Source organism: Pristis pectinata, chromosome 3 (genome assembly GCF_009764475.1).
Source record: "Pristis pectinata isolate sPriPec2 chromosome 3, sPriPec2.1.pri, whole genome shotgun sequence".
In the NCBI taxonomy this organism is placed as follows: Eukaryota; Metazoa; Chordata; class Chondrichthyes; order Rhinopristiformes; family Pristidae; genus Pristis; species Pristis pectinata.
The window spans coordinates 81,959,210-81,985,371 of NC_067407.1; the positions used below are offsets into that span (position 1 = coordinate 81,959,210).

Genomic DNA, 26,162 nt, shown 5'->3' on the forward strand with positions numbered 1-26,162 from the left:
TTTGAAACTTTCTCTTCCAGATATCTTAGAATTCCTCTTTTTCTCTTTGATCTTTGGGGTTAAAATCTTGAATTTAACTTAGATCCAATATTTTATTTCAAAGCTTATTCACCATTTTTATCTGATTTATATTTAGCCATGATGTAATTATTGAAAAAGTGAAGTTGCATAGGCTTACAGAAACACATATGCAGGCATCTAGAATAATGAGGAACATCAAACAATTCTTTATCTCACATTGAAAGTTTTGATAAGGATTCCGTTATTCAGGCGTGCCAAATTTGAGAGCATAGCAGATTTTGAACAACAGAAGTAGATGTTTAAAATGCTGGATGAAGTGCCAATCCAGCCAACTGCTTTGTTCCGGCCAGTATTAATCCTGGATTATAGCCAGCACAGGCAAGCTGAAGCTTGGTGGATCCAGACAGTTAGCCATTGTTGCAGAATACCTAACCTCTCCATTGCAGAAACTCTAGTTGATTGGCATGTATGTGGTTACGCAAGTTGAGTTTCTGACATGATAAATCCCACATTGCTGATGATGGGAGTCTCAAGGGTGATGGCATTAGATGTCAAAGGGAGGGACTCAGCCTCTCCCTTACTCGTGGTCCTCATTGCCTGGAACTTGTGGGACAAAAAAGGATGTTGTTTGTCACTTATAGCCTTTTAAGATCATTCTATGGGAAATTTTCCTAAATATACCACCAATTTCAGAATTTTTCAGAATAATTTTCAATATTAGATGGCAACAAAACAGATATCGAAGGAAATGTCATCTGAAACTGCAAGGTTACATTCTTGGACTATGTTCAGTAAAATTCACATGCTCAGGACAAGAGGAACATCAAATATCAGCATCCCAATATTAAATCTAACAATCATGCTGAAATATCCAGTTGAATACCAATACAATTAACAACTGGAACCCCACTGGGTAATGGCTATTAGCAGGAACAATAGGGAAAACTGATATCCCTTAACCAAATCATTTTCATTAAGAAACTGATCTATTTTTGGCTACATTTTGTTTCAATTTAATCAAATAAGATATTTCACCTGTTTGACGTGGATGTCTTTTTTGTATATAAAGAGAAAATGGTTAAATCATTGTAAAGCATAATACATGCAGTAAAAAAGTCAGAATAAAATTCTGTGAATATGTTAGCTGCTTTTCTGCAATCAATCTTTTAGTGCTGATCTGCCAATGCAAAAGATTTAATTTAAGTTTTTAGACTGGTATGTTCTTTGCAGCATTCTGAAAAAGCTAACAAAGATTAAACTTAGCAAATTATTATTTTTACTTTGATTAAATCCTTCTGGTTTATTTCCATTACATGAACCATTCTGTACCCAGAGGTTGGGCACTTGACCCATCCTGAGGCCTCTGCCAATTCACTCTTGTATCATTTACTAAAACATGAACAAAATTGCCTCGAGACAACTTCCTTGAGAGAATTGGCCTCTCTCCAAGTCTCCCACAAGCCTCAGTGCAACAACTAGTTCATCATTCGCTGGAACACAAGTAGCCATTAATATCTCAGTGTTCTGGGACACATTTATATGGTTACTATTGAACAGTTCAAAATGAATACATTATTAGTCTAACTATGGGGCACATGCAGAATAAATGTTGTTTTTGCCCAAAAGGTTTATTTAAAAAACAAACAGGAAAGCACTGTAAGCTGGAAATCTGAAATAAAAACAGAAGATGTCAAAATACTTTGCAAGTTGGTAAACATTTATGGAGGAAGTGTTAATATACTGGCCTTAAAAGTTGAAATGTCATCAACCTGAAATATTAACTCTATTTTTCCTCAAAGATCATAAACCTGAAAGAATGGCCCAGAACATGTGGTCAGCACGAGTTGCCCAACTACATTGCTCGCCCTTAAAGATCACACTTACTGTACCGCCATGGGAATTTGTTCAGAGAAGCCAGGAAGACCCTCAGCAGCAAGACCCTGAATGCGAGCACAGCCTTACATGACGTGAATGGCATCAAACTTGGGATGAGGTGGGAGGAGGGCAGTTCCTCCCACAAAACTTCTGAAGGAACAATTATGTGAAGAGTCAAAAATAAATAAAAACATGGCATTGCACAGTGGTGCAGCAGGTAAAGCTGCTGCCACACAACTCCAACAATCTGGATTCAATCTTCACTTCAGCTGTTGTCTGTGTGGAGTTTGCATGGTCTTCCTCTGACTAATCCCTAGGTACTCTGATTTCTTCTGCTGCAAGTTCCCTCTTACTGTGGGTGTGTGGTGGGAGAAGTAGAGGTGTTGATGGGCACGTATAGGTGAAAGGGAAGTGGAGGGATATGACTGATGGGAATACTTAGAGGATCAGCGCAGATTTGATTGGTCACATGGCTCCTACATCATAGGAATATATGAAAAAAATGAAAACACTTAGAAACAGTTAAATAAACACCAACACAATTTAAAAAAATGAAAACACCAGCACCTGCTGTAGCCTCCTGCTGTTGATCTCCTCCATTTATGTCAATGGAGGAGCTGTGCCAGTGCCAGGTTTAACCTGCCAGAGGTCGTTTGAGCTAATTCCCAAACATCTATCAGGGAATTGCCACAACTGCTCATTCCAGAAGGAATCCAACATCAGAGAGCAGTTGTGAAAAATACCACAACAGTCGATGTCAACCTTGGATTGCTAGTTTGGAAAATGCACTCCAAATACCCAGGTCCAAATCATTCACACAAAATGAGAAAAGCAGTGAGCCTGGAGAAGTCTATCGTATACTACCCCCCAGCCTGAAAAAGAACCTTTCACTATTGCTTAATGTAACTTGGTCAATTTTTTATTCATGCAGCTACAGCCCTTTCCAGTACATGGGCTTCAACCCTGAAGTCAAGCCTATTACGTGACACCCAATCAAATGCCCTTTGGAAGTACATATATCCCACATCAACCTGGTATTAATTTCCGTACTCATCTCCCTAGAACGAAGCTAAAACTCCTCCATCTAAAAGGTCTTCTATGGTTCAACAACAGTTTTGCCTGCCAAGCTCTGGTTCCAATTTTTCGCCAGATCTGTTCACTTCCCACTGAAATTGGCCTTCCACAATTGAATTTTACTTTGGTGTGGTCTATATCTTTTGCCATAGCTGTTCTAAACATATGATATTGTGATCTAGATTTGAGATGTTTTAATGAAGTTTCTGTATGCTTGCCCACTGATACTTGCCCCACCTGGCCCATTCTGGAAAATGAGCCTTGGTTCAGGCTCATTTCCCAGAACCATATCCAGTAATGCTGCCTTCCTTGATGGGCCAGGAATAATATTGATCGAGAAAATTGTCCTGATCACACTGCTGAAACTCCCCCACGTCTTTACTCCCTTATGTCAATGCTCTCCCAGTCTAGATTTGGATAGTTGATGTCTCCTATTTCCACTACTCTATGGCTTTAATACATCTTTGCAATCTCTGCAAATATGCACCTCAACATTCTTCGCATTAGTTGTCAGCTATAGCATAGCTCCACTAGAGTAATCACACCTCTATTATTTCTTCATTCTAATCATAGAAACAGAATTTCTTCGAAAAAAAATTATAACAGTCTTGGAGAGCCTTGACAAATTGTTCCAGAAAATCTCCTTGGGTGAATTACAAATTCTGCAGATAAAATGTCTAATCAATTGCTTTTCAGGAATAAATGAATACTTAAAGGCAAGTATGGATTCCAATTGCATTCAAAATCACTTGCCACTATTGGAAGGTTTAGTTATTTGAAACTATACCCGCCGAAATGCCACCCAGCCTCTTTTAGGACTAACAGACGATGTAATTGTTAACCTGTTCCTTAATGTTTTGGATGACCATTGCTAGCATGTGGTTCAGTTTTTTTTTGCAAGATGCCACTTTGTACTAGATATGAGAGGGCCATTGGGGTTTCAGATCACTTTGGCCATCCTGTAAGTTCTTATGCATCCAATATATCCCAGGGAAACTGCTTCTGCTATTTTAAGTTAGATATCCTTAAGAAACTTTTTTTCTGTAAGAATGCTTTAAAAATTCAATTTTTGTCATTGAGTATGAATTAAGGACATAACTAGTTTGTTAAATTTGATTAGTAGATTGTGGGAGATTTTTTTTGAAGGCTATTCTGAAATACCACACAGGGGATAATGTTTCATTTTGTTGAAGTGGAATTTGAAAACTACAAGCCAGAGTTCATCACTTATTTGATCAGAAAGCTTTATAGACTGGAATGGATGGGTAAATTTTGCTTCTATATCAGCAGCACAGCTTTGTCACCTCCTCTTTTATATGTTTACTTTTCACTAGCAACAAATATAAGACGTCCCTGGCAAATAAAGATCAATAGATTAATCTTGATCTTTTGCAGAAATGTGTTTTGGGGTGGGGGTTGGAAAAAAGGTGCCTGACAGGCTGGTAGCAGGCTTTGAACCTGCCAAGTTCAGGGATGTGGATAAACAGGCTGATGACAGCGCAAGGGAGATGGACTGAATCACTGCTACTGAATCAATTTTGCCCTGAGAAACTAGGATTGATCTGCCTTCTCGAGTCATACATCCTAGAGATTTGATACAACTTGCTAAATCACTTCAGAGGACTATGACGTTGAAGTGGGACTGGCATTATAGACAAGCCTTACGAGGAAAAATGGTTTCCTTATTTAAAGGACATCATTAAAACAGTTGTTTTTTTTTTACAATACTATAACTTAATGACCCAATGATAATTCAATGAAAGCTCAGTTTAAATAGATTCTTAAGTTCAGAGATGCCACAGTACTTACAGTTTAATTTAAAATCATACATACAAAGAAATAGATGAAACAAATATGTTGGTACTATTTATAGATTTTCCTCATCACTGTTTGATTTTCAGAGTTTGTTCTGTTGAGATTCCCTCTCTTATACACTCAAAGGAGCTGGGCTTTCAATTCTTTATAATAATTGCCAAAGCTTCTTGAAACCAGAGCAACATGTCTCTCTGCCAACTGTGTGAATAAACCTGACAATGATTCATAAACCAAATCATCCTTCTGCTACAGCAGATTGAGAGCATACCAGCAACAGATTATCAACACATTTTAACGTGCATCAATAGTTCAGTCCTGGAATTAAAGGCATTATGTCATCCGGTTGTGAGGATGAAGTGTGATATTGGTAACCATTCACAACAGCCTAAGATGCTACCATGGTAACAGCATCGGCTTAGCAACTTAAAAAAAAATGTCAGTCAAAATTCATGCCTTCTCAGGCTGTTTGCTGGCAAAGTCAAAGAAATTACTTCAGAAGAATCCTGAAGAATTTATTTTTAGTAGTTTTTTTTGTTATTTTTTTTTAAAAATGCAGATATCTAATATTTTGGAGTGGAGGGTTGATAAGTGCATTGTAAGTGGCCCGCACATTATCTCTCTCCTCCACCAAAACAATATTAAAAGTTGCAACATATGGTGGCTCAGACAAAAATTGGCAAAAATTATCCAGTGGTTACAGGCACAGTATTGACAGAGTCTGGAGATCTTGCATCATGTGATACCTGATTTATCATTTATAAGTTTATGCTTTGTATAAAGATGTTGGTAAAAATAAAGCCAATTTATCATTAAGGAACAGCAGTGGAATATCATCCTCTTAAAAAATCTTTAACTGTGATTTATTTTAGTGTGTAAAGGTTGCAATAGAGGGTTGCTAGTTCTTTGTCTTCACTTCACCAGGCAATAAGGAAATGATTATGTGCAATAATGCCGTCTCCCTTTGGTTCTGCCAGTGTCAGGAAGCTTATCTGCAAGCCTGCTGCTCCTGACAACCAACACAAGCATGCAACTCTTATCTGCTCACAAAGCTACAAATGCACATTGACATCAGAGAGCAGTGCTGTACCATGACGCATGACTCATCTTATTAGTCAACAATTTCACTTCAAAATGAATTTCTAACTGCGATGGACTGAATTTAATTTATATTCTTAATTCTATGGCTTTAATGTAGGGCATTTACTAAGAAATAAGTAAAGCTGAACAAAAGCACACAATTACATAATTCACTGGACTTAATTTAAGCCACAGGACTCTGGCATTAGATGTCTCAGTATGTTGTTTCTCAACAAGTAGGCAATGAATATATGATACCCTAATCACTTTGTTTTGAGTAACAATTTATTCTTCTTTCTAAGGTACATAGATCTGGAAACAAATATTTTGAAATTAATAAAGTGGTGGCATAAATGAACCATTCTAAAGCATTAAAATGCCATGCCTGTTATGAAACCAGGCACAGAAACTGTGAGCTATAACTGAAGGCTTATAATTAGGTTGTAAACAGAAATCATAAGGGAAGGAACAAAACTCTGGATTATTCTGTTTTGGGCATGACTGCTAGTTCTTCCAAATTTAGGTGACATTTATTTGTGTACGTGAAGGCCTATGGGAAGGGTGAAGGGAATTATTTTAATATTTTTGAGGGATGAGACCATAGCTAGCAAGGGGAGCATTGCTTGTTCATCCCCAACTGCTCCTGGGAATGGAATGGCATGCGGATCTCCTGATCTACTGAAGTCTGTCTGTTGAAGGTATTCACAAAGTGCTTTAAGTAGGGACAACTAGGATTTTGAACTAGTGAAGAATCAGGATTACATAATGATTAGGACAATCGAGTGAGCTGTTTTGCCAGGATGGTCTCAAGCTCCTCACATGTTATGGGAGCTGCACTCATCCAGGCAAGTGCAAAGGACTTCATTCCACTCCTGAATTGTGCTTCATAGTTGGTAGCAGGAGGCGAGTCTCATAGCATGGAATACCAAAAGCTCCCACTGACATTGAGATTTTGAGACATTTTTGGCTTTCCTAATTTTGATGACCTACCTTTGCTCAACATCTCCAAGTAAACGTATATTACATCTGTATTTTATTTATTTGCTTGCTCATATTTTGCTTAATATCTTAACCTGCCATTCTTGGGAAGGAAGAGAAAATTCCTTTTGAATATGAATTATTAGGTAATGAAATTTAAAATTAAGTTTTCTGTTTGTAATCCTGACTGGACATGCATTAAAACTTACAAATGAAATACCATAATTAGCCAAGACTTACCCAGTCTAAAATGTATAAACATATCTAATGAGCAGAACAGATATAATAATGATTTCCAGCAACATACTCAAGACTGGAGATATTTCACTGCCAGATTAAATAAATAATTCCGATGTCCTACAAAGTTGCAACCTCAAATACTCAAGGCATATTAAAAAAAATTAAGTTAATTAGATATCATAGATCCACATAAATAACACAGAATAGGAGACAACGTAAAATATAACATTGGTCCTGGCAGCAGTTCTTCAACTAATCCTATTCCCCATCCTTGCACCTATTATTTTGAATAAAATAAGATTTCTTTATTAGTCACATGTACATCGAAACACACAGTGAAATCCATCTTTGCGTAGAATGTTCTGGGGGCAGCCCGCAAGTGTTGCCACGCTTCCAGCGCCAACATAGCATGCCCACAACTTCCTAACCTGTACATCTTTGGAATGTGGGAGGAAACCAGAGCACCTGGAGGAAACCACGCAGTCATAGGGAGAACGTACAAACTCCTTACAGACAACTGCAGGAATTGAACACTGGTGTTGGTGTTGTAATAGCGTTATGTTAACCGCTACACTACAGCGTGAATAATTTCATTTCAAGCATGAATGCAATAATTGCTGTGACTTAATAGCCACTTGTGATAAAGAATAATATAATAATCCTGTGCTAACTGCCTTTGTACCTTCTTTTCTGTTTTTTAGTTGATGATAGTCAACAAATTCGTTGTTTTAGAAGCTAAGTTGCAATAAAAGGACCCAAGCATACTTCAAACTTTAATGAAACAAGGAAACAGCAGCCAGTTCAGTTGTGGGAAGGAGTTTCTTCCTTCAGATATTTTAAAATGCCTTCACTTTAACAGTAGATCTATTTTGAACTGCAGGTAGCTGGTCTTCTCCAGATGTGAAGAATAAGATGGCCAAAAGCAGGTAAGTAGACCGAATCCATAGACAGAACTATTTGCAGGACAGGAATAGAATAAGCTTTCCTTCTTGAGGCAAAAGCTTGGACCAATTCATATCTCCATGAACTTATTCTTCTTTGCTGACTATCAACTGTTCTCCATGCTGCATTCAGGATACCCAGCCCCACAATTAGGCCCTTCTCTCTGAAATGTTTACTTCTGACCAGTTCAAGTGAACATGGCCACCTTGTGGTCACTAACTTTCCCCATCCCATCTGGATCCTGAATCTTCACATTGAGCCATGCACCTTAATTTGGTTTCAATAAATGTGTTCCTTTATGTTTTTCATTTACACAAATCCCCAAGGAACACCACTATAAAGAACTTGCCAATTCAAGAAACAAGAGTTTGCTTTTTATCCCTTATTCACCTCTAACTATAATTTTACTTTACAGATGATGTCACTCATCTTATTTTCTGTAATTAAATGACAGTGCATATGCATTGAATATATATCATATCAATCCCACATATGAACATCTCTTGGCCTATTCTGTCATTTGATTGGATATTTTCTTGAACTAATTCATCTCAATAGGACTCACTTTCAATGCACTGATATTAGTTAATCCACAGACCGACTTCATCCTTTTTTTTCTTTTTTTAATTGGGTCTTGGTAACCATTTTTCAAGCATTCCCCGACATCCTGCTTCCAGAACCAATCCTGTTTACTGGACAAGAAACATACTGCTTAAGAAATCTATCAAGGATGCATTCTTGAATTCTCATTTGATTTATATTTGACGCAAACTAGGAGGTCTTTATGATGTCCATCACAATGGCAAAAATGTCAAAATTGCCTACAATCCTTATCCTTGACTTCTTTAACATAATTTGATTGACCATGCTGCAAGCCAATAAACTGACAGATCCCATGCTACTCTTTGATTCAGGTCAGGCATATTGCATTTGGGTAATATCAATAAAAAATGTATCACGTTACACAGACAGAGAAAAATAAAAAATCTATATTGTTACATAGAAAGGGAAAAGTTGTAAAAAGATACACACCCACGTGAGAAAATACTGACCATCTATTTTTAAATGCACATAAGTCTAGTTTCATTTGGTTTATTTGAAAGAAAGACATAATGATTAAGTTAAATGTGAGTAAAATATTACTTAAATCACTTCAGCTTAAATGCAAACACAATCTATAAACTAAAACTGAATCAGTGCAAACACTGAATAATAAAAAAACAAAGCCTAAAGGCTATAACCTTTTTAGGAAGCCAGGCCAATATATGGGAAGTATAGGAAAGTGTAGCTGGTTATACATGAATTCGGTGAGTGTTATAGAGAAACAGTTGAAACCAACATCCATTTTTTTTTATTGCAATTAAAAATATTGGGCTATATTAGCAGAATAAAATACAAATCAAAATTTTATGCTGTAATGGTCATCACATTACTCGTGAGAGGATGGAGCAAAAGAGAACAATGGGATAGCAACAGAAGTTAGGAAATTATGGGGAAGAAAACATTTTCTAATACCACAAGTTCCACTGATGACGTTGGTTCAAGCAGATTGCATACAATCTGAAGCTTTCAATAGCAAAATGAATTTATTTAGAAGTTGGCTACAGTGCAGAAATAAGCAGAATTATCTCATGCCAAAAATAAGCATATGGCATGTTATTAGGAATTATCATACAAGTAAATCATATCAAAGATTTCAAGAGATAAGGCATATGTTCCTGAACAAAAAAAGGACTGAGGGACCAAGTGGAAAATTTGTGTAATCAACTAAACAGATTGTTAGACTTGAGGTAAATGAATACCTCTGCTCCTAATAGAAATAAGAATGCCAATAAAATCAACTAATCTGCTGGTATACTATAATTAAAACTTAAGATTCCATTCTGTAATTTGTAAAATAAAGTTGAGAAAAGCATATCATGAATTAAAATAAAGCCAATATTACAATCAATGGGCAAATATTTTCAACAATCCTCAAAATGAAAAAACAGAACAATGTTTTCAAAAACCTTTGAAATTCTTCAGTAAAGTACTTTGCTTCACTGACAAATTTCTTAGTACATCTACCAAAGTCCTTTACTATAATTGTTTGACAAAAGAATGGATCTTGCTTCTTGTTACACAAGAAGCCACAATTTTTATAACATTCTATTGAGGACTTAGATCCTGGAAAAGGCTGTAGTCTTTCTGAAGATGCCTATAAATTACAATATGATACTTTTGGCACAAACAAATTAAGCCTAATAACTATTAATAACTACCTTTGTTTGATCTTTGCTCTAGGACTGATTTATGTAATTTATTTGGAATCTGGAGTATTATTCCTCAACCTACAAAAACAGCTGCAGAATCAATATGGAACATCAATGACTTCTGTGCTGCCGGATCTTTTTCCCCTCAATTCAGCACTAACTCGGATAAGATTCTGCATCGTACATTCAACACATAACAAACAATCTGCATCATTTAACTCAGTGTGAAGACATTATTCTGAGCAAGTTCATTTACCTAGCTGGATTGGAAGGTTAACCAGCTAACCGAGGGAAAAGGCATAAAAATGGATGAAGGAACAGCTTTGATAAAAAAATTTAAATGAGCATTTTTCTTTCTTTTGATATTCATTAGTTTATTATAAATAAAAAAGGTTGTCTTGAATTTATAAGCATTTATCTGTAGAAAATGGTTGTACATCTGTCACCAAAGTGGTCCACAAAGAAAAGAATAATTTTGACTTACCCATGTTACTGAGGGAGTAGCTTGGGGAGGGAGCGAAGACTTGGGCTGCAAAATCTTCAAATGGCATGATCTCTTTGTGTTGCTGAACTATTGCTTCAACATACTGAGCTCTTTCTTCATAACTGTGTGATTGGTTAAAGAAATATCCAAAAACAAGTGGAAGTGAACATAACAAAAATCTCATGCGATGCATAAAACGCCAGTTCTAACACCTGTATTTTTCTAACTGCCAAGCAGCAGAATATTTATACAATTGCAAGAGTTTCTGTTAAAGACTCTGTTCTCATCAATATTTCACAACTTCTTTATAATTCTAGATGTAACAAGAAATTAAAAAAATAATTAATTGCATTCTGAAAACTTTTCATCATGAATTTTGTGTTAACAATATATAGTCATCAATTGTAGTTACTGGCAGTGTCTCATCCAGTATAATGTGTTTTTGTATATTTAAATAGAAATAAATAATTCATTCAGTTGAAGGAACAAACTCAGTAATAATGACAGATGGTGGAACAAAATTTACAAATTTTAAATTGCAATCTATTTGCCATTGTACCCTTTCACAGAACTTAACCTATTTAAAAACATTCACCAGAATGCATAGGGAAATAGAACAAGCAAATTAAGGCAGAGAGCACAAAGCTCTGATATTGTTATTCTTTTATTATACGTGATTATTGTGTAAGCAGTGCAGACCCAGGTGCAGAAATGTTCAGTAAGTCCTAGCCATGCAATTTGAACAGAACTCTCACTGCAACATGCTATAAAACTTTGGATCAATCAAAACCATTTAAAATTAATTTAACATAAACACGTTGGAATACATCACTTTACTGCTGAACAGTTTTCAATTTCAGTGTGTCATAGTTAATAATCAGCACGTGCCAGACCTGCCACAAAATATTATTTAAGACTGGGAGCTTCAAGAACAAACCAAAAAACCCACACAAGAAATACACTCTGTCAAAAATCTGATTACATTATCTGCAATAAAACACCACTAAATTGCTTCCCTATGACCAGGGTAAAACTTGCAACTGCCGCAGTAATCAAAAACCAGTCAGCAATAACTTAAAAGCGTGACAGAGTTCAACAACCTTCCAGCTGCCCTAATAGGACCCCTGCTTGTAGCTGCTTTTCATGACACACTGTGGAGAGCTTTAATTTTCTTCTTTGTGTAAAGTTTCACACTCTACAAAAGAGGTTGAAAACACAGTTATAAATCGCATACAAAACGCAGGCCCTTGTAAAATTTGATGTTATCTTTAACACTTCTTAGAAAGTCAAGTTGATGTACCAATTTGGGAGTCAAAATACAAATACATAGAAGTACAGCATAAGAATGACCTGAAATGGAAAAAAATACAGTCAACTGTTACTTTTGGAAGTTTTAGTATAGCTTTCTGGCAAAATTAGATAAAGTACCCTTTAAATACATTAAAGTTTGCTCCAGGGGTTGGGCTGGGAAGGGTGGGTGCTGCTTATAAAATCTAAAGTTACGTGTTTTCTGGAATAATGGAAGATAACAAGAAAGAGTTAAACATAACAGAGTAAAAAAATAAGTTTACAAATTATTTAATCATATAGTGATGCTCTTTAAATGTAAAATTATTTTGTGTGCTCACTATTTAGTCTGGAGTTGAAATATGGACCTTATGAGCTTATTTATTGCTGGCCTTTCTATACAGACTCAAATTCTGATGACCCTAGTTAATGAATAGCCTGCTTAATTTGGTAAGACCAGAGGCACACATTTCTGTCAATTCTTTAGGGACCAACTGATGCCATTCACAAGTCATTAGATGTCGTCTTTTTCTGAAATGCATGCAGGCTGTTGCTGGGTCTTTCCACTCCATATTGCCACAGCAAGCCACTGGCCTCGTCAACAGCAGGCTGTTGGGCTGGTGTGTCCTTCTGGCGAACAGGCGCTTTGACACTAAGCTGGCACGTGCTGGCGCAGCAGGAGCAGGCTTGGGCGTGACAAATTGTTGAAAGAGCTGAGCTAAAGTTGAGGCCGTGAGCCACCTGAGCCTCAGGCCCTCTATGGGCCTGTCATCAGTTGCCAATTCATTGCTTGGCCAATAGTCTGTAGTCAGCTTCTGGGCTCAGTTTAAACAAGGCAGAAACAATATATAGCTCTTTCAGGCGATGGCTAATAACACCCTGCTGTTTAATGAAAGGCCCTGCATAACTAACACATAAGAATACAATGCAGCACACAACAGCTAACAAAACAGAGACATTCACTAAATAATGTATGCAAAGACAGTAAGACCAGGGACTCCAAATTAACGTAGACCCAAATGATCTAGTACAATAGCCAGTTCACTCATGAAGGGAGGCAGGCAGGCAGTAATGTGGACCGTGACAACATGCATCAAATCTGGAAGGAAGAAGCAGGAACAATGATAGCATACTGCATATATTAGGATTTTGCCCCAATGTATATTTTAACCCTTAACATGGCCACTGCACTGTCTTTAATATAGCATTTTGTTGTTTGTTCAAAATACCTTGGTACAAAACAGCAGCATAGTAAGTTTAACGTCCATGTTTGCAGATCTTACGTTATGAGGCTGCAAATTAAAAAAACTAAATAAGCTGAATCTAAATAAAGATTGGTTGTTTAAGACCAAAACTGCAGCTTCATTTATTAATAACATTGTCAGAAGTTGTGACATTTCCAATGTACATATTAAAACGATAACAAAAGGCCTTGATATTTATTAGTCTTTTTAAATTCTACACATAATTGCATCATGGTGTTTGTGGTTCAGCTTAGTTTCTCCAGTATTGATTATCTACATTAAACACAAATAGCTTTTTAAAAAGAGGAGACAGATTATCACAATCAAAGAGGAAGCATAATTAACCAGTTTATGTTCACAATCATATATAGTGACTATATTTCAAGATGCTGCAGACATTTAGACTTTAAATGTTTAGAATATTAATGATATTTGATATGTTAACTATCTTTCTTTATGATACGTAAATGAATTATAAATAAACAATAATTATCAAATAATGGATGAAAAAATTCCTTTACAATTCAATTAATTCCTTATGTTGCAGCTCATAGGATAACAAGAATGGAAAAAGCACATCAAGTCCTTGTTGTCATAGTAACTGATGTCACTAAGAATGAGTCACTTTGAGAGCAAGTACATTAGCAAAGACCATAAACACACAGCCATGCAAAAAAAGGCCACCATAAGAAATACATCAAAAATATTACCTCAGCAAAGTGAAAAAGTACAATTGTGGAAGGCATTAGGAACAGAATTTCTCTCCAGTCTCATTAAAAATTGAGTTGTCTCAAAAATGAGGCTGCACAATAAAATAAATTAGGAAAGGACAAAAGGTAAATAAAGCCATATGGTCCTCCATTATCATAAATGCAGATAATTTCTACATGGTTGCTACTGAGATTGCTTGCCTAAATATTGACTAAAGTAAGGGCAGACATGATTTCCGTAGATAGGATACACCTACGCAGCAAAATTGTTTGCTTTAAGCTGAACAGTCTGCAACATTACTAACTAAATAACAGTGAATAAATGTAACTGAAACAATGCACACTGAAATGCAGTTTTTAAATAGTGTATTTGCCCAGTTGTTCCACAGAAAGCTACACCAAAAATATTCTCAACTTATTGACCTTTGTTTCTCAAGTAAATCAGAAAAGTAACTCTAAATGAGAACCCGACACTTTGCTATTCTACCTTCAATGATTCCAAATTATATATCAGATGCTTTAAAACAGAGAGCACCAGGTTCAATTCCTGTTCTGTGTTATATTGTCACAGCTGAGGTGGCCAAAGGGTTGCTATATATCGGATAGGAAGGAAAAAAACCTAATCAGGACTCATATTTGCTGTGAAGTGACAAAGGACTCCTGCCTATTCTCTGCATGAGATGTTAGGTTTCAATCCATTAAGACACGAGATACTGATACAGAAATTGGCAAAGGCTGGATAATATCAAAATCGCTTGGTTGAAAACCAAGACTTATTATCGTGAGCAAACTGCAACTAGTCAATTTCCATAGAAGTCATTCTCATACAGGACAGTTGACTCACTGTGGACTTTATTACTTTATGAAATGCGTAGCTGAATTATACTTTTTCCTATGTTTTATATGCTTTTTATCATGTCTTTAAACATAAAATGTAATTGTTTTGTTCTAGCAAAAACATTGAACTGTGCTGAAGGCTTGTCAATCAAAGAACATTTGATACTGTAGTTAATACTCCATTTAATCTGGCAATTGATTACTGCAGTAAAAACAGAAAATTCTGGACAATTTTCCAGCATCTGTGATCTTTTTTAAATTTCATGCATTTGCTGAAAACAGGATTACAGTAAATTCCAGGGCAATGTATCATTGTTATGGGAAATATAACTTCTAGATCAGAGGAACAAAGTCTGTTTATAGCATCCACTGTTAAATTATCAAAGAGCGAAAAGAGAGAATGAATACATACACAAAAAAAATCTAAACCTTTAATACCCTGCAAAGAATGGCTGCTCGGGAGAGGTACTTGAGGACACCTAGGTCATGCAGCAGCTGAGGCCTTCAGTGGAAGAGATTTGGAGGAAAAGGAGAAAAATAAACAAAAATAGTGCCTACTTATCACTTCCCAACTTTCTAAAATTAGTATTTTTATTTTCCTTTTAGCAGTCTGGAAATATGGTATTACCTTGAGTACTCAAAAATGTGCCTCAAAATGTTTTAATTAGTTTTGAAATGTAGTCATTGTTAGACCATAGGAAACAGCAACCAGTTAAAGCCCAGCCAGCTCTTATGAATAATAATGTGATAGTGATCAGTCAATCTGTTGATTCTGGAATAAAAATTGACCAGGATGCCAAGGATCCCATCCTTGATCTTCTTCAAATCGTCCTGTAAGGAAATTAATAGGTGGACAGAGAAAAAAAAATTCAAGCATGTGTTCAAAATTTCTTTGAAGCATAACATCTCCATTGACTCCTGGGAATCTCTGCCCTGTGACAACTCAGAGTAGGAGGAGGAGCACTTGGGAGGGTGTGGAGAACCTCAAGGCCATGCATCAGGACCTCACAGAAGTCATACATGGGCGGCAGGAGAAGTGCACCACCTTACAAACTCACCACCTGCCCATGCTGTCAGCCACCTCCAGCCCTATCTGTGAAAGAGCCTGCTTTGGCCACATCAGTTGCCTCAACACCCCCCGCCCCTGAAAAATTACAGTGAAAGTAAATCATCCTCAAACCCAAGGAACTGCCTCATAGAATTAGGAGACTCACCAAGAAGCTCCTACAAATAACATAATAATGATCAGACGATCTGTTGATTCAGGAATAAACATCGACCAGGATGCCAACGATCCCACCATAATCATCTTCAGAACTGTGCCCACATAAGCAGCCAGCTGCTACGTTCCCAACCCCACCCCCAACCCTCCTTTAGGATATAAACGGTTCACCTACCAGCCAGATGTTATGTTAGTGATAACCAGAAGTCCCTGGAACCCAGCATTGTATCATGCACAAAATGATAAATACCCTTAGGGATGTAGACTAGACCTACCTCAGTACAGAAGTTCTTTAGAAGTGCACTGGATGTCAACCAGAAATTTGAAACTCATAAATCAAACACCAATAATGCTGAGATTAAAGATAATTCAGAAAACCATAGCAATATATGATTTTCACATTTTGCTCTAATTTCACATTATGTAATTCAGCTTGAGACAGCTGCTGAATCTAATTCAGGCAAATTTGACATAACTATGACATAAAACTATATACTTCCTACTCAAAAGCTTTAACTGGGAAGGGTCATGGTATTTTCCTTGCCATTAGCTAGCATTTTTACAACCAGTTGAGTCCTGGCTTCTAACTGGGGCATGGCAAATATTCTGCAGTGATGCCCCTCGATAGGGACTGTTAACCAGTGCTATTTGTTTGCATCTTTGATTAGATGGTTGCATAGCAATGTGCTAAATGCCAGTTTTCTTGTTCAATGAGTTCCAAATGGAGAATGAGAGGGTAAAACAGAATCATCTATAAAATAGCCTTCATTTTGTGCTTTTATCAAATTTAGAAGAGGTGAATCAATAAGGTCTGTGATGTTACTGAATAATGAATTGCCAACTAATTTTCAAAAAGGCACTGACATCCTATTTATATCATCATCTACTGTTTCAAAATGCTTTGATATATCAAGGTAGTTTAGACTATTTGTGGACGGAAATGATTTGCTCAATTCTGCTTTACCCTTTTCTTCTTTTTCCACAGGTAGCTTTAACAGCAAAATATAATTGAATTTGTGACAAAGCCTTATTCAAACATTTAGTTTCATATCATTTGGTGCATTGATATTTGAACCTTAACCATTAAGCTTTCAATATCCTCTCAAAACAGTTTTAAGCTACTGGAGCTACATCAAAATCCTCAAAAGGTTACAGGCAGGTCTTATAACTTTCATAAATTTAGAGTCAGATGTTGTAATCTGGCAGGGAGAATAGGAGCTGTGATGATGCAAGAGAGAGCACTCATATCAATTAGACCCATTTGCAAACAAGTTCTTCAGAAATACATTTGTTTCCTTATGTACCACATCTGCATAAATAAACCCATATACACCTATTCAGAGTAGGTAAGGAAGAAACTCTTAACTGTCCATTTATTTCTGATATGAATTTTTAATAGTGAGAACAAACAAATGCACTAACCTTAATAAAGGACTTATTCATTTTGCTTCTTCAATGTTATCGAAAGATCTTCTTAAATGCATGCTTCAGATGGGACTTTCATTCAGAAATGCCCTCAAATTTGAAGATAGTACAGTTCTTCCATAATTTAGTTTTTTATGATATCAACTTTTCCAGCATTATATAATTTTGGTAAGAAAGAAAATATTTTCTTCATTTAAATGCATAACAGTATGATCCTTTGCTACATATAAATATTAAACAATTCCATAATTGAAGTGGAAATATTTGTTTGTTAAATATTTAGCCTAGTAATCCACTAAACTGTCCTTTGAATATTGAACCAAAATTGCTTTATAGATGCAGAGAACTTCCTTTGGAACAAGTTAAAAACATACTTGGTTAACTCAGTTTGTTTTACACAATTAACTTTACAGCTTCTAACAGCTGTAATTTTATTAATATACAGAAATGGAGAAGGCAGCAGCATTAACTAAGCTGCAACAAACTCTATTAAAGACTGAACTATTGGCACAGGTATATCCCAGGAACCATAGCTCATTAACTCGTGGAGTTTCTACAGCTGCCAGTTAGAACGCCAGTAAAGTTCAGAAGTGTAGAACCTTGGGATTCTGCTCAAGTAATACAGGCTCTCAGGTTCAACTTGAGTGAACTCAGATTGGAAATTCTTTGGGAGTTACTTTCTGCTTCTTCCACTTCTAGGCTTTCCTGGAGTAAGTCATGGGGGATGTAAAGTATGTCTACTCATATCTGGAGAGATGTGTTGTATTAAATTGCTTAAACAAATCAATCAACATTACCTTCTGCTGTTTGCACAATACAATAATAGATATCACAGATGTCCAACGCTGTTTTTGGTGGCCATTAGACAAGTTATATTAACTTGCAATTACTTGATTATTTAGCCTTCAAAAGAACTATCAAGTACTTTGGGGAGAAATACTGTACATCATCCTGCACCTCTGCTAGGTGGGCAGCTCAGAAGATGGTGAAACAACCTTCTGGAAAATGGCCTGGATTTTCAATTTGTAAAAACAAATAACAAAGCTGTCAGTTTTCACTGACATTATACCATCAGATTGACTGTAACTTCTGGATGATTAGCATGTGTAGTCAAAGACAGTAGTCAGAAGATACTGTCAGTGATTCCCTGCTCCTTCACAGATTACATTGTTTGCTAGCCTTCTCCATAGTAATCCTGAGAACTTCCATGTATTTAACAATGATTCTCCCTTAAAATACACAGAATATGTTGTGTTTGTTCATTGTTATGCTATAGAAATAGAATTCTAATGACGTACCTAACCATGATTTCTACACAGCCTCTTTGGAGCTAAAAGAAATGTGTGTGTGTGTATATATATATATAGATCTGTAGAGAGAGCGAGAGAGAGAGAGAGACACACACACACACACACACACACACACACAGGGTTATAATTTTCTCAGACAAGTACTGAAGTTTAAAAATGTTAATGATATTTTAGCCACTACACTTATATTAACCTATAGGTCCAATCTACATTTTGCATTTGGTTAAAAACATTTTTTAGTTCCCAATTTGTCATGTCTGTGAACTCTGACATTTCATCAAAATGATTGGCAGCTCGGATAGTTTGATGACATGGTTGGTAGACACCAGAGATCCCCTAGAATTTATATTTGACATCAAATAATGTTGGAAAAGGGGAAATCCACACAACAGACATTGTTGGATCTTTGTGGGCAGCTTTCTTTGAGATTAGATTGAGCACACTGACCTCATTGTTGACTAAAATCCAAGCTATAACTTTCAGATCTTGGCCCATAAAACTGCTGTGGCCAGGAGCATCTTCTTGTGACAGAAGGGGCATACAGTTCTACTACAGGCCCTTCTTTTCAGCACTAAGCATGCAATGTTATGAAAATTCAAGTTGCCAGGTGGCAGAGATTTGTACTTGATAATGATTATTTAGGGACCTACTTTTTCAAAGACTGATAGCAGTTTATTGTCCAGCCTTGATTGAGAGTTGTCAGTTTCATGCTTTTCATTGCTGTCTTTATGTTTGTGAATTTAAAGATCAGCGTTATATTCAGCTAATCGTATGTTCTAATATATTTAAAAAACAAGTGTAATATTGATAGAAAATTAAATGCGAGGGCAAACAGATGAATTGAGGATGATGATAAAGAAGAAATGGGAGGACATGGAGAAAGGGGCAAGTGAGCTAAATAATGCTTTGTATTCTAGGTGAGGTATGTGGACTGCAACCACGAAAACAGTGGAAGTCAGTTTGGGAAGTGGCATATGACCTGGGGCGGCGTGGGCATGGGTTTCACTCCAAATATCAAAAGGTCAGTCGACTGCAGAGGAATGGGGCAGTAGAGGTTGGATGTTAGTTCCAATTGGACCCCAAAGAAGACAGCTGATGCAAAGGCACAATGAAATGATTGGCGCATTGAGAGGCCCGTGTTCAGTATCAAGGTATATGGAAAGTTGGTGCAGGAATTTACATAAAGCTTGATGCTCTCCCTGTTCCACATTCACTCACTGGCAGATCCAAACGAAATAAAGGGTCTTATCGCCGATATCATCACTTCCACTGCAGCACAGGAACACCCAACATCTCCATGCTGCAGTAGAAGCTCAGACTGATGCCATGCTGGCTGCACCTCACACCATCTTGAAGGTGGATTACAGCAATGCAAAAGGAGCTTGTAGGGTGTCATAACATTCCAAAAAACTGCCCTGTGATAGAGCATCAGGATTGTTGAGGCATCACACAACAGCAATGATCCCATGACATACCGACCAATTGTTTTCTCTCAGTAACTGCAAAATGGTGAAAATTCAGAGGCCATGTCCAATTTCATCCCCATTTAATTTGAAACTGCTGCAAGGTTTGAGAGTTATATATGTTCACATTGTATAATTATTTCTAATTCCATCAACCTAACCATGAAAAATACTTTGACTCCTAATGCTTCTATATACTTACCTTGGAATACTGTGTACTATTAGGCAAAAAAAACCTGCTGATCCAAGTTTGATCATAATCAGAACTTGGCACAATATACCATCTCCACATCCATGACCTCTTGCCTGGTTTATATACTAGATTGCTCTTCTCTATTATTGTTAAAGCTATGAATGCTACAATATGATGTTCTTTATAACCAACCAGCACCTTTCAAATAAAGCTGACATCCAAAAATCAAGAGAGAGTGTTTGATTCTGACTTGTGTTGTTTTCTCCTAACAAACTCAATAACACATCTGGATCTCCTAATCCAGAGTATAATAATAACAAATATAATAGATACTACATTCTTAGGGAGTCACTCAGAGTAACGTATGACTTACTTCCACTCCAGTTCTATAGGCTCTGAATGGCTAATAAGGCCACTGTGTGACCCACAGATTCTGCCAGAGGTGGAGCAGGTGCTTAGCCAGGTGGGAGGGTTGGTCTTTTGAGAGGTGATGTCTCCTTCCACTGGGTTTTTTTTTACTCCTGAAGGGATTTCCTGAATGTTTCTTCTCCATTTTGAACAGTCATCAGCCAAAAATTCATATGTTACTGGGAATGATACATTTTTCCCAAGGTGGTTTTGAGATTATCCTTGAATACTTTCCTCTGCTGATAAGACAGTGGGATGCAGTAGGGATAGGTCAGTCGAGGACTTTGTTATGCAGATGTCTGATGCAAGCTCCATTCTTCTATATACTTCCACAAATGAGTTGACAATGATATGGAGCTTGGCCTCTGAACATGTGGCTACACAAGCGTCATTTGCATTCTTCAGCTCAATGACTGAGATTGGAGTGACCCTTGTTTCTGAAGTGGAGGGAATGTAGGTTTGAACAGTTTCGTATTGTCCCGTCAACCAGCTCCACGGCAAGGTGCAGTATATCTGGCCTTGAAAGAGCTCTGATGAGAATGTCTTTTGCAGGAGTCTGGTATCAGTCATACAAATGATGTGTCATCCACATTGGAGCTGGTTTGGAGTACTTAAAGTCTTGATGCTGGCTTGAGAGAGGATTCTGACATTGGTTCACTTATCTTGCCAGTGGATTTGGAGGATTTTTGCTTTGGGATGCCTGCTGCACAACTCTAAAGGTTACCAAAGGGTTGGAATCAATGGTGCTGGTATACCATGAACTTTTAACCACTTTTGAGATTGTGATCTTCAAGCACTTATTTCCTCAGATGACCAAAGACTGTGCTTGTGAACTGAAGGTGATGATGAATTTTATCACTGATGAGCAGCGGCTTCTGAGATATGGAGTGATCCATGATTTCCAAGAATTTTCCTCAGAAATTCATCTCAATCCTACATCAGTTACACAATGGCATGCAAGCCATGATTTTCGCCAATCGATTAAAAAAAGAACCATGAAGACTGGCGTCAGGCAAAACTTTCAGTAACACTGAATCTCACCTCCAACAAATTTCTCACTGCAGCAGAGCTCACCAACAGGCAGGATGGGAAACTGTTTGGAGAGCATCATCTCTGCTTCAGAACCAAAGCCCCTCCAACCTCAGTCACTGAACTGCAGGACAAAGACAACATTTGCCTCCCTGCACGTTCTGAGTCAGAGTTGCAATTTATCATCAAATTGTTCACTGAAGAATACAGCAGAATGGGCCTTGTGCTCAACATCCACAAAGCAAAGATACTCTACCAATCCACCCACACTACACATCGCAGTTCATTGCAATTGAAGTCCTACTATGGGACCTGGAAAATAGTTACCAGATCCTGGAAGCCACCTCTCAGTGAAGGCATACATCACTGATGAAATTCAGCAATGCCTTTCCTTTTTATGAAAGTATAGAAAATGACCAATTATACATAAAAGGGCAGTGGAGTACAAAGCTTACATTTTTAGATTGGCACTTAAATAATGAAGTCCCTGAAGTTAACTTCAAAAATGTTCCACTAAGATCACTGCATTACTGACCATAGTGCTCAGTAGAATTGTATAATGAATGCCTGATAATAATGCTCCTGTTAAAATGTATTACTGTAGCCGATTGCAGCGCTACCGGAAAACGACGTGGAGGCAGAGAGAGCTGATCTCCAGAAACTTTACTTCAATCACACCAAAATGCGCCAAAAAACTCTACCCACAAGCCCCCACCATTGTGTGGGCCCCGACCACGTCAGAACATTTCCAGAAGGCCTACCCCCGGCAGATAGTTCAAGACACACACACCCGATGGCGGTTTGAGTTCCACGTGCGCAGGCCGCCACACCCCCCCCCCCCCACAGAAACGTCCATCGGGGAAGTGGAGCCCCCAATCCGTGTGGCTTGCTGAGGTGGCTGGCCACGCCGGGAGGGTGTGGGTACCTTCACTGGCTGCTCAATGTCCAGGTGCGCCGGTTTGAGGTGGTCCACTGTAAAAGCCTCTTCCCAGCCACCCATCTCCACGACACACGTAGATCCGTTGTGCCGGATCACTTTGAAGGGTCCTTCGTACGGTCGCTGACTTGCACAGGCCCCTGCAAATAAAAACATACTCACAGTCCCGGAGGTCTTTAGGGGTGAAGACCAGCATGGGACCATGCCTGGAGGTCGGGTCCGGTGCCAGGGTCTCTACCTTGTCCCGCAGCCTCATCAGCACCTCTGCCGGAGTTTCTTCCGGACCGCGGGACCCCAGTACGAACTCGCCCGGGACCGTCAGGGGAGTGCCGTAGACCAACTCCGCCGAGGAGGTGCCCAGGTCTTCCTTGGGGGCTGTGCACATGCCCAGTAAAACCCAGGGAAGTTCGTCTGCCCAGTTGGGGCCTTTGAGGCGCGCCATCAAGGCTGACTTGAGATGCCGGTGGAACCGCTCGACCAAACCGTTGGACTGGGGATGGTACGCTGTGGTGTGATGCAGCTGAGTGCTCAGGAGCTGCGCCAGTGCTGTCCACAAACCAGATGTGAATTGCGCTCCCCTGTCGGAGGTGATGTCCGTAGGGATGCCGAACCTGGCGACCCAGTTTGCAATGAGCGTCCTGGCGCAGGACTCAGTGGACGTGTCTGCCAGCAGTACGGCTTCCAACCATCTGGTGAACCTGTCCACCATGGTAAAGATATACCTTGCGCCCCAGGATACTGGCAGGGGGCCTACGATGTCCACGTGGACGTGTTGGAACCTCCTGTGCGTAGGCTGGAACTGCTGGAGGGGAGCCTTCACGTGCTGCTGGACGTTGGCGGTCTGGCAGTGTACGCAGGTCCTGGCCCAGTGTCTGACCTGCTTGCGCAAACCGTGCCAGACAAATCTGTCCACTACAAGCTTGATGGACGCCCAGATGGACGGATGGGCCAGGTTGGGCAGCGCGCAGAACACCCGGTGCCTCCATGCTGCTGGTAGACACATTACACAGGAGTTGAATCACCGCCGGGCCGATGGGGACGTCCTCCAACTGGACTCCCGAAATGGCGGTGCGGTAAGCCGGGATCTCGGTGTCCAACTGTTGTGCTTCCGCCAGTGTTGTGTAGTCGATGCCTGAGGACGATATGCCCGCTGAGTGGAGACAGGGGTGAGACAGTGTGTCGGCGATGATGTTGTTCTTCCCTGCGATGTGGCGGATGTCCGCGGTGAACTCTGAAATAAAGGACAGGTGCCTCTGCTGCCGAGCTGACCATGGATCCGATATCTTAGCCAGTGCGAAGGTGAGGGGTTTGTGGTCCGTACAGACAGCGAACTCCCTTCCCTCGAGGAACTACTGGACAGCCAGGTAGAGCGCTAGCAACTCTCTGTCGAAAGTGCTGTACTTCAACTCTGGTGGCCATAGGTGCCGGCTGAAGAAAGTGAGTGGTCACCACTGGCCCTTGACGAGCTGCTCCAGGACTCAGCTGACAGCCATGCCAGAAGCATCAACGGAGAGTGCCGTGGGTACATTGACTCTCGGGTGTACTAGGAGGGTCGCCTTTGCCAGCACCTCCTCGGCTTGCTCGAACGCCTCCGTGGACTTTGTATCCCATACCACCTCTTTGGCCTTGCTGGCCATCAGGCTGAACAAGGGTTTCATGATGCGTGCTGCCACTGGCACAAACCGATGATAAAAGTTGACCATCCCTACGAACTCCTACAGGCCCTTGAGCGTGCGGGGCTTGGGGAACTGGCGGATGGCCTGGACCTTGTCCGGTAGTGGGACGGCGCCATGCCGGTTAACCCTACGGCCCAAGAAGTCGATCTCCGTCAGCCCGAACTGGCATTTCGCCGGGTTGATTGCCAGTCCGTGGTCGCTTAGGCATTGGCAGAGCTGGCACAAATGTGCCACGTGTTCTTGGCGTGAACTGCTGGCCACCAGGATGTCGTCCAAGTAAATGAAAACGAAATCCAGGCCGCGTCCCACAGAGTCCATGAGCCTTTGGAAAGTTTGGGCTGCATTCTTGAGACCGAAAGGCATCCTCAGGAATTTGAACAGGCCGAACGGGGTGATGAAGGCTGTCTTGGGCACGTCGTCGGAGGGCGCTGGGATCTGATGGTATCCCCGGACCAGGTCAATTTTCGAGAAGATGGTTGCTCCGTGCAGGTTTGCCATGAAATCCTGGATGTGGGGCACCGGGTATCTGTCAGCGGTTGTGGCGTCGTTGAGCCTCCTGTAGTCTCTGCAGGGCCTCCACCCACCTGCAGACTCAGGCACCATGTGCAGCGGGGATGCCCACGAGCTGTCTGAGCGGCAGACGATTCCCATCTCCTCCATCTTACGGAACTCCTCCTTGGCGAGGTGGAGCTTGTCGGGTGGGAGCCTGCGAGCTTGGGCGTGCAGCGGTGGTCCTTGCGTAGGAATGTGGTACTGCACGCTGTGCTTGGGGTCAGCCATGGAGAACTGCGGGGTGACTGTGGAGGGGAATTCCGCCAACACCCTGGCGAATTCGTTACCCGAGAGGGTCACGGAATCCAGGTGGAGGGCCGGTAGCTTGGCTTCTCCGAGTTGGAAAGTCTGGAATGTCTCGGTGTGGACCAAACGCCGGCTTTTCAGGTCAACCAGGAGGCAGTTGGCTCGTAGGAAATCTGCCTCTAGTAATGGTTGCGACACCGCTGCCAACATGAAGGTCCAAGTGAAATGGCTGGACCCGAAACGCAGTGGGATGGTTCGCGAGCTGTATGTTTGAATGCTGGTGCCATTTGCAGCGGTGAGCTCGGGGCATTACGAGTGTCCATGTTTGAGGGGGGAAGTACGCTGACTTCGACCCCGGTGTCTACCAGGAAGCACCGCCCAGAGTGTTGGTCCCAGAGGTAGAGTAGGCTGTCTCAGTGGCCAGCCGTCATAGCCATTAGCGACGGCTGACCCTGGTGTTTCCCGGGAAGGCACATGGCAGAGGACTGTGGCGCGCGCCTGAACCCCATCTTCGGTGAAAGAAACACCATTGATCCAAAGCTTCATCCTTCTCCCCCGTGGGTCTCGACGGCTTCGATTGCAGGACCTGGGCTTTGGGCCGCGCGGTCGTGGCCAGGCCGATGGAGGCTGCTCCACGATGCTTGCTCTGCCAAAGGACGCCTGCTTTGGCTGCGACCCCCCCTTGGGTTGCTGAAATCCTCATTCGCGAGGAGGAGGCGAATGCCCTCTGGCAGTTGCTCGAGGAACAACTGCTCAAACATAAGGCATGGTTTATGGCCATCCATGAGCACCAGAATATCGTTCATGAGCTCGGATGGCGTGCAGTCGCCCAGACCGTCCACATGTAGGAGCCGTGCGGCTCGCT

General features: G+C 40.1%; 1 protein-coding gene across 1 annotated transcript in view; it reads right to left on the minus strand.

The window, feature by feature from the left end:
• ralgapa2 (Ral GTPase activating protein catalytic subunit alpha 2) overlaps window positions 1–26,162 on the minus strand; it is a 355,144-nt gene that overhangs the window by 36,407 nt on the left and 292,575 nt on the right. The window contains exon 40 of the mRNA XM_052010999.1: window positions 10,759–10,880. Within this exon, the coding sequence (XP_051866959.1) occupies window positions 10,759–10,880 (122 nt within the window). The remainder of the gene's footprint in view (window positions 1–10,758; window positions 10,881–26,162) is intronic.